Below are 9,023 nucleotides of genomic sequence, written 5' to 3'. Positions count from 1 at the left end.
ACCAGGAGCTGCCCTTGAAGGTCATTCAGGAGCCACAGCTGATAGTGCAAGTGGCCTCTGATTTGGTTAACAAAACTTGCTCTGGGGGCCAGACTGGCTTTGTTTGTTCCTTATGTCTCCTACTCTAATTCAAGGCTTTTATTCAGCTATAAATCTACTCATAAAATCTGGGATTTTGTAATCTGAGCCACAGCTCTGCAGTGGTGTCAGCTGAGATGGGCCCTTGAACTGCAGCCCTGGAGGTGCTGCCAGCATCCCCTCAGCCCCCTGCCCTCAGGAGAGATTGTGGGAGTTGTGTTTCACATCACAAGCTGATAAAGAGGAGGGTGAAGCAAGGGCTGGCTGTGCCTCAAGACCTGGAGGGAATGGGCTGAACTTATTTTTTGTCCAGCAGAAAAGGAATCTTGGGGGGAACCTTCTCAATCTACAATCGCCTGACACAGGAGGGTGCAGTCAGGCTCTGCTCCCAGGGAACAAGGGGCAGCAGGAGAGGGATGGCCTCAAGCTGTGCCAGAGGAGGTTCAGAATGGACATCAGGAGGAATTTCTTCACTGAAAGATTTGTCAAGATTGGAAGGGGCTGCCCAGGGAGGTGGTGGAGCCCCCATCCATGGAAAGTGTCCAAGGAGTGACTGCAGTGGTGCTCAGTGCTCTGCTTTGGTTGACAAGGGGGGGAAATTGGTCACAAGTTGGATTTGACCTTGGAGTGTTCTCCAACTTTAATGATTCTGTGATCTTGTAAAATTAATTTTTGCTTCAGCAGTCTCTCCAAAGGCTTAACACTGAAATTCTGCCTGGTAAAGGCAGCTGGACAGAGCACCCTGGAGCTCCAGGGGCAGTCACAGAGCTCATTGCAGCCTTCCCTCTGGCTTCTCTCATTTTCTTTTTTAAGGAAGAGAGATATTTTCAGTGCTTAATTAAGACCTGAGACAGAATTACTCTCCAGCCATGCAGCAGCAGCAGTCTCTGGTTACTCCTGCCCATTTTACAATGGCAGTGATGGTGCTGTCCCCACTTTGGGGCTGGGATAAGGGCTGTATGAGGTGCCTGATGAGTGCAGGGGGTGTGCTGGAGGCATGGACAGCAACGTCATCCTTGGCACTTCTCATCTCCTGGGTGTTGAGCTTGCTGAGAAATGAGGAATTGTGATGTTTTCTCTGAAAACTAAAAATCCAGGCTGGGTGGGGTTAGCACCCCTTCCCTCTGGCAGGGGGTAATTTGTCAGTGTCAGACACGGTGTGCAAACCAAGCTGTGGATGGACATGAGCAGGGAGCACTTGCCTTGTCCAGAGGCTTTGGGCAGGAACATCTGTCCCTCCTGGCAGTCAGCTATCAGGAGAACCGGGTGCTCCCTTTTAGCTGAACCCCCTTTTCCTCAGGCTGCACAGGTCCAGCCCAGTTTCCACCTTCCCTATATCCCAGTTACTCCTGAAATGCGTGGTTTGCTTGTTTAAAATAGTCAGTGATTGCCCTCTCCTGGCTGGTTTCTCTTACTGCTGCATTGCAGCGCTGCTTTTTGGCCGAGCACTTTTCCAGGCTCAGAGGGCAGCTCCAGGCTGACTCTCCCAGCTCGGGGCTGGATGACACGCAACGTGAATTGGCTGTTTGTTCTCTTTTTGCAAATCTTCAGAACCATTTTCTCTCAAACAACGGGCACCAAGCAGTGTCTAATTTGAAGGGAAGGTTTATTGGCCTGTGTGGGGTCAGTTCCCTGCAGTGCCAGGCCCGGGGGTGCCTGGGGCAGGGGATGCTGTGGATGCAGCCCCGGGCTCTGGGTGGGGGCTGCTGCTGCCTTCGGCTGCTTTCACTTGACACACCTCCTGTCAAAACAACAGAAACAGGGGAAGTCAATCTGCCAAGCTGCCAGTAACAGAGAATTTACTCAAGAAAGACAGAATTTACTCAAGAAAGAAGAAATTTTCCTCTCCCCTTTTAGCTGATTATGTCTAAGAGGGCTTCCCTGTCCTGTCCAAGGCACAGTCAATGCTTGCCCAGGCGCTCAGCTCCTGCTGGTGCCACTTTCCAGGCCTGTGCTGGAAAGAGGAAAAAGTTTCTGGGGCAGAGCTGGGCTATGTGTGCTCTGAAGGAAAGGGAGAACTCAGACTTTGGGGGAAATAAGTAAAAACCTTGTGGTTATGTTAATGCCTGCAGCTGACAGGGGCTTTGTGAGGCTGCTCCTGTACTCTGCTCACATCCACCTCCTTCAGCCTGATCACAAAGGCCCCCAAAATGTTTTCTGTGTTTGTTTAGTTGGTTTTTTACTCCTCAGGTGCAGTGGCTTACTTTGGCCAGTAACTGCCAACTCCAATTGCACCAGAACTTGTAAGCACAGACAGTCCTGATTAATTCCCCTCACGTTGCCCAAATTTAAATGTGATCCAGAGACTGCAACCCCCCCAGTCCCCAGCTGTGTGCAGTTAATGTAGAGGAGCTGGGCTCTGCCTCCCAGGTGCTGCTTGTTTGCTAAATTGGAGAGGAGACCTGCCCCAGGTGCAGCCCCATTCCCAGGGTTCCACCCTCTGTCCTATCCTCCATTCCCCTGATCGCCTGGGGCAGGTTTAAAAGCAGCTCTTGAGGCTGGAGAGGTGTTGGGGACAACGTTGGATCCAGCCTGGTGGCTTGGAGTGGGTTTGGGCACCTCTGAGAACCCAGAGCCTGCAGATGTTGGTGAGCGGGTGATGAGCACAGAGCAGCAAGGGTAAGATGTTCTTCTCCTTCACTTTGCAAACAGGAGCCCCTGCCAAGCTGACTCAGGATCTGGGTTATTTGCAGGATAAAATGTCTTAAATCTGGTGGCAGAGTGAGAAATGGGCCTGGTTAATGTTTTGGTGGAAAACCTGAAGGAAAAAATCCTTGGGGCCTCCTGCCCTTTCTGCAGCTTCTGGGGTAGCTGACCCTTGCTAGGGAGCAAAACCAGGGGTTTCAAGGCAAAACCAGTAACTTCAGGGCAAAAATCCCTTGCCTTTTCCCCCTGGCAGGGAGGGCAGGCTGTTAGCAGGGCTGCCAGAGGAGATGCTCAGTGCAGGCATTTGCTTTGGGGCAGCTATTTCAAACCTCGGTTGAAGCAAGCCTGTGATGATTTAACCCCCTAAATAATTTCCAACATCTTTAAAATGTCTCTGAGAGCCCAGTTGGGAGCTGGGGGTGCAGCTGGGCTCCTACAGCCCTGCCTGGAGGTGGTTTTGGTGATTTTTGGTGGTTTTGGTGGCTCAGGGTGCTCAGTACCGTTTTCCAGGGCGCGTACACGATCTGCTCTGCCCTCAGCCCCAGGCACTCGGCGTGCTGCTCGAATTCCTCCCGCTCTGCCGTGCTCAGGCTCAGGTTCCTGGCTGGGGGAGGATGTATCAGGTGTTAGATATGGCCTGGTGGCCTCAGCACAGCCCTTGGTGTCCCTGTCCTTGCTGCTCCCCTTCCCCAGCAGTGCTTGCGGTGGGTGTGCTCTGTGTGGGGGTCTCTCATCCCCACAGTGAATCCACCTGAACAAAACCAACCCTGGGCATCTCTCCATTAACCCTCTCCCAAAAAACTCTGCTTCTGCATGCTTAAAGGGGTTGCAGGATGGTTTGATACTCCTGAAGCGTCAGGAGAGACCAAGGTGGAATATGGAGGTAGTTTTCTATATGTGCCTTCAAAATCTCTTAAGCAACTGCTTTGCAGCCTGGCAAGGCGATGGGGAACCTTCTTAGGGTCAAAACTGCTGCTTTATGGGTTTGTGGTTAAATCTGATCAGCTTTAGCACTGCAAAGCCACATGCTCTGCCCTGGGAGGTAAATACTGAAACATCATGGTTGGCTTGCAAATATTGAGATTTTACAATGATATCAATGCTGAATTGTGTTTGCTTCCTGTTCTTTGAATATTTATGCTGTAAGTGGGCTTGGTTTTTAACTTGCTTTTCCTGCTCTGCCAAGAGATGTGGGGTTTAATGGGGTTTGCAAATCCCCTGACCCCTGGAGTGTTGGTCTCAGGGAAGTCACTGTTGGTGAGACCAAGCTGCCGTGTGGCTTTAGTTGATAACTTTGGGTGTGTGGGTGTGCCATGAAAGCTTTAAGTGACTTTAGGATGGAGCTCCATACCATACAGATACTGCCCCAAATAGGTCCTTTCCCTCTGCATTTGGTACTGGATGAGTAAGAGGTTTTCAGAGCTCGTGTTCATCAGCATCCCCTCAGTCTGCTGGGTCATGGCTTGGAGAGAACAGACACAGACAGAACACACAATAACTCAGATTTGCAGTGCTGCAGCAGCAATAAGCTCCAGGTGTGGCAGTGTCAGTAGTCTCTGGGATTCAACTTCCAGTAGCAGGTGAGGAAAAATGTCCTGAAATAGGGTGATTCTTTTGGCTCTTGGTTTATATAAATTGTATTTCTTAAAAACGGGGCTGGGGTGTGAAAGAGCCAAAGTTGCTCATCTCCTGCCCTGCTGTTGGGATGGGGCGTGCTGGGACTCAGGGTGTGAGGGGTCAGTGCAATTGTGTCCCAGGGGCTGCAACTCCCACCCCAGACTGGCTCACCCCACTTCCCCAGCAAGGAGGAAGAGCTCAGAACCAGAGGCTTCATTAATCCCTGAAACCTGCCCTGGGTGTTCCCTCCTGCCCCCGAGGGATTGTGAAATCACAAACAGGATGGGGCTCTCCTGCAGGAATGGGAGCAGGCTGGCTCCTGGCACAGCTTTGCTCTGGGGGATTATGTGGCTGCAGAGCAGGGCTGTGACCCTGGGCTGCCCCAGGAGCAGCATTTCTGAGTTTCTTCATCTGCCCATTTCTAAAATAGTAGTGTTCTGGATGCTCTTATATAGGAACCATAAATATTAGGAGAGTATTTTTTTCTTATTTTTGTGAGCAATCGGTTTTGCTTAAAGCTAACAAAGTTATTAATTTCTCTAAAGCACTCATAAAAACCTTTATCAAATTCCCTTAATTTCTGTGGTTTCTGACACAAAGTGCTTACCTGAAAGCATAAAGCACCTGTGCCTACATTTATGGATATCAGAAAGGCCAGTAAGACATTAAAGCTAAGTTACAAGACCAATACTAGTAAGGCTAATATCTAAAATTACTACAATAGCAAATAAATGGGCAGTATAACCAACTTCTCTCTGTGTTATTTGCTACTGTAGTAATCTAAAATTACTAGAATAGCAAATAAATGAGCAGTATAACCAACTGCTCCCTGTGTTAGCCTCACAATATCCTTAACAGGATTTCCACCTTGCAATCCCATCAGGTACACAGCTCTGGGGTATCACAATTCTGGGCTGGGTCCCTCTATGCCCTTTATTCCTGGTGCCCCCAGGGGCAGGAATAACCTGGGTGCCCCTGGGTTTGGAGCCCACCGAGGCTTCAAACAGGCAGAGACTCTGGGATAAAATCCATCAGATAATGTAAAACGGGGAAATGGGCCCTTTGTGTGTCTGAAACCGTGGGCTGGCTGTTAACCCCTTCCGTGCCACTCACCGTTCTTCACCAGGGTGGCGTTACCGGCAGTGACTTCCAGGTAGGTCAGGTTGTGGGTGTAACATTGGTCCCCGCTGGAGAGAGAGGGCAAGGGGGCGATGCTGTTGTGCGGAAGGAGCAGCAAAGCCCCAGCCCCGCCCCGGGCACCTCTCGCCTCCTCCTCAGGGTTAATTCCCCTCGCTGTTGTAATCGAGGCGTTTCTGTCCCTCCAGTGGCAGCTCACGGTCCCAGCCCTGCCATTGCTCCCCCACCCCTTGGCGCTCAGGCGTTTTCCACCCTGAAATCACTGAAACCTCAAAGCGCTGCCTGTGTTGGCGCAGAAAAATTCATCCCCTGAAATTCTGACCCTGTGGGGGAACGGGCTTTGGTGCCTGGCAAGGTCAGCAGCCACGGCACAGGGACTTGTGGAAAGGTCTTGTCCTTGCCTGCAGGGCTTGGTGTCCGTGAGACCTCTGTGCCCTACAAAACTTGTCTGAACCTGTTTGATCTGTTGAAATAAATGAGTAAATAAAGGGGACGAGGGAGAGGGTGCACAGAGCAGGCAGGAGCGACTCCTTTTGGAGAAACCACTCTGGAACCGTGCTCGCGTTTTGTGCTGGAGGATTTCAGGGCAGCAGCAGGGCGGGGACGGGTTCGGGGTGCAGGGCCCGCATCTCACACGGCCACGAAGTGGCTGATGAGCAGCTCCGGCCCCGGCCCCGGCTCCAGGCGCAGCAAGGCGTGGTCGATGAGCAGCATCTCCACCTGGTGCTGGGGGAACTGGGCAGCCCCTGCCACGTACAGCCAGGTCCCCGGCAGCTGTGGGGAGGGAGGGACAGGAGGGTTTGCAGGTGAAACCCTGGGATTTCCACCCTCCCCGGGGCAAAATTGATATTCGCGGGTATTCCGCTAGGGCTCTTGCGTTGGCGGCGATCAGGTGAAATATTTGCAAGTGATAAAAACCAGCTGGGTGTGGGGGTTGGGAAGGGTGCTGGCACCGGCAGGGACAGGACAGCCCGGCTTTATCGCGGGGGATTCCCACCCAAAACCACCCAACCCACCCGCCTTGTTTTGAGGTCACTGCTGGGAACCTGAGGAAACGGGTTCATTCCAGGTGTTTTGGACACCAAACTTTTCCCGTTTGCTGCAGGTGTTTCACCGACAGTACCTCGGGGAAGCAGAGGGCACACGGCGGGGTTTTTCCCTGTCCCAGGGGCACACGGTGGGGCTGTGCCCGGTGCCATGGACACGGTGGGGCTGTGCCCTGTCCCATGGACACGGTGGGTTTTTCCCTGTCCCATGGACACGGTGGGTTTTTCCCTTTCCCGGGGCACACGGCGGGGCTGTGCCCTGTCCCACGGACACGGCGGGGTTTTTTCCCTTTCCCGGGGCACACGGTGGGTTTTTCCCTTTCCCGGGGCACACGGTGGGGCTGTGCCCGGTCCCATGGACACGGTGGGTTTTTCCCTTTCCCGGGGCACACGGTGGGGCTGTGCCCGGTCCCATGGACACGGTGGGTTTTTCCCTGTCCCGGGGCACACGGTGGGGCTGTGCCCGGCCCCGGGGGCACAGCGAGGTTCCGCAGAGCCCCCAGGCTGGCAGCGGGCGGGGGCAGCCCCAGCCCCGGTTTCCCCCCTACCTTGGAGGCCGTGTCGCTGTCCGGGCGCTGCGCTCCGCAGGGCAGCGCATCCGCGGGGAGCAGCGCAGCCAGCGCCAGGACGGCGGCGAGCGCCGGGCCCATGGCTGTGCGGGACACACGGACACACGGACAGACAGACAGACAGGCGGGGCCGGCTCTGCTGGGAGGGGACAGGATGGGCCCGGCCGGATCCGCCCCGGTGTCGCAAGCGGTGCCCGGGGGAGCCTCGGGCTCGGCGCCCGCCCCGGCCGGGATGGGGCTGCGGTGGGAGCGGGATGAATCAATCGATAGGCTGGGTATTGCGAATCAACAAGCTGGTTATTATGAATCAGTGAGCTGGCGATTGCAAATCGATAAGCTGGTGATTGTAAATCAATAGGCTGGTTGTTGCGAATCAATCAATAGGTTGGGTATTGCAAATCAAAGGAGACTCGGACAAAGGGGAGAGAGGATGATGCATCTGACTCCATCATCAGAAGGCTAATTAATTGCTTTATTATGATATACTATGTACCTTGTATCTAAACTGAATCTGCCCTGCACTCACCCTTGCTCACACTGCGCTCATCTCTGATTCTGTGGTGTCTGTCCCATGACAGTCCACACACACACCTGGCCCTGATAAGCCAAGGGCACAAAACATCCTCACTTTGGGTAAACAATCTCCATATTGCATCCCATTATCCCATTGCATTCTACTTTGGCACAACACAGGCACAGCAAGAGAAGTAAGAATTGTATTTTCCTTCTCTGCTTGTCTCACAGCTCCTCTCTGTTCAGAGGGCATGTGGATACCACAGTGGTGATGCAGTTACTGCATTTAAACTCCAACCTGCCCTAAATCTGCCCATATCCCCCCTGAGCAGCTGCTGTAGTCACCTTTTGCTCTGCTGTTCAGATGTGCATCCTCTCCCAGTGCTGGTTTGGCTGCAGACCCCCCTCCCCAGTCTCAGGCAAAGCCCAAGGGTGTCACAGACATATTTTATGAAAAATCCTTTTGCCAGGATCTTTTCTCCTGAGAAGCTTCAGCTTCATGTTTTGCTGCTTTGGAATGTGATCTGGAGAATTGTTTACCCAGCATGTGAAATTGTTTTTACCTGGTGACCAATGACAGCCACCTGTGTCTGTCGAGGCAGTGAGCAGTCACAAGATTTTATTATCATTCCTTTCCTTTCTACTCCTTTCTAGCCTTCTGGTGAAATCCTTTCTCCTACTCTTTTAATATAGTTTTAATATATCATTATATATATATATAAAATATAATTTTCTTTTAATATAATATATATCATAAAATAATTAATCGGCCTTCTGAAACACGGAGTCAAGGTTCTCAACTCTTCCCTTGTTGGGGTTGCCTGCAATTCCATACAAGGGGGCTTTGAAGAGAAGGTGCTTTTGCTGTCCTTGCCACAACTGGCATTGAAAGTGGTGTTTATGGGTCTCAGGGGTCACCCCTGTCCTGTTGGGCACATCCCCAGGGCAGCTCCTGTCCCTCCCTGTCCTGCTGCTGTCCCTGTGTGTCAGGCAGGTCCTGTTTCCCTGGCATTTGCTGTGCCTTTTCCTCTCTGGAGCCTCCCTGAGCACTCTGCTCTGGCTCTGGGTGTTGGTTTTCCCCATCCTCTCCCCTTTCCCTCCTCAGGGACACCAGGGGAAGGGGCAGTGTCACCTCTTGTCACCAGAGCTGTACTGGGAAAGACGTGAACAAGGAATTGTCATCCTCTGGATTTCTCAGCCAAGCCAATTCCTTAAAGAAGAGATGGTTTTGGAAAAGTAGGAACTAATTCAATGCTGGCAGGTAATTGTTCTTCCCTGGATGATTTTATCTGAGAGTTAACTTACCTTTCCTTATGCTAAAATAAGAATCCTTGCCACTGGTTTCCCATTCACTGGGCTGTTACTCTCAAAAGAGTCACTATTTGCAATGATTTAGTACAAGGCAAAAAAAAAAAGA

General features: G+C 52.2%; 1 protein-coding gene across 1 annotated transcript; it reads right to left on the bottom strand.

Annotated features, from left to right (window-relative positions):
* Positions 1-1,667: 1,667 nt before the first annotated feature.
* On the bottom strand, positions 1,668-7,189 carry LOC134428240 (alpha-1-acid glycoprotein-like). The gene is made up of 6 exons (XM_063174776.1): positions 7,073-7,189; positions 6,113-6,252; positions 5,455-5,528; positions 4,076-4,186; positions 3,225-3,328; positions 1,668-1,819 (listed from the first exon to the last, which is right to left on the bottom strand). The coding sequence occupies exons 1-6, from the start codon at positions 7,172-7,174 to the stop codon at positions 1,703-1,705; spliced, it is 648 nt and encodes a 215-aa protein (XP_063030846.1). The 5' UTR covers positions 7,175-7,189; the 3' UTR covers positions 1,668-1,702.
* Positions 7,190-9,023: the final 1,834 nt, after the last annotated feature.

Source organism: Melospiza melodia, chromosome 22 (genome assembly GCF_035770615.1).
Source record: "Melospiza melodia melodia isolate bMelMel2 chromosome 22, bMelMel2.pri, whole genome shotgun sequence".
In the NCBI taxonomy this organism is placed as follows: Eukaryota; Metazoa; Chordata; class Aves; order Passeriformes; family Passerellidae; genus Melospiza; species Melospiza melodia.
Note: the sequence above shows the minus strand (reverse complement) of the source record. Positions and strands in the feature narration are given on the sequence as shown.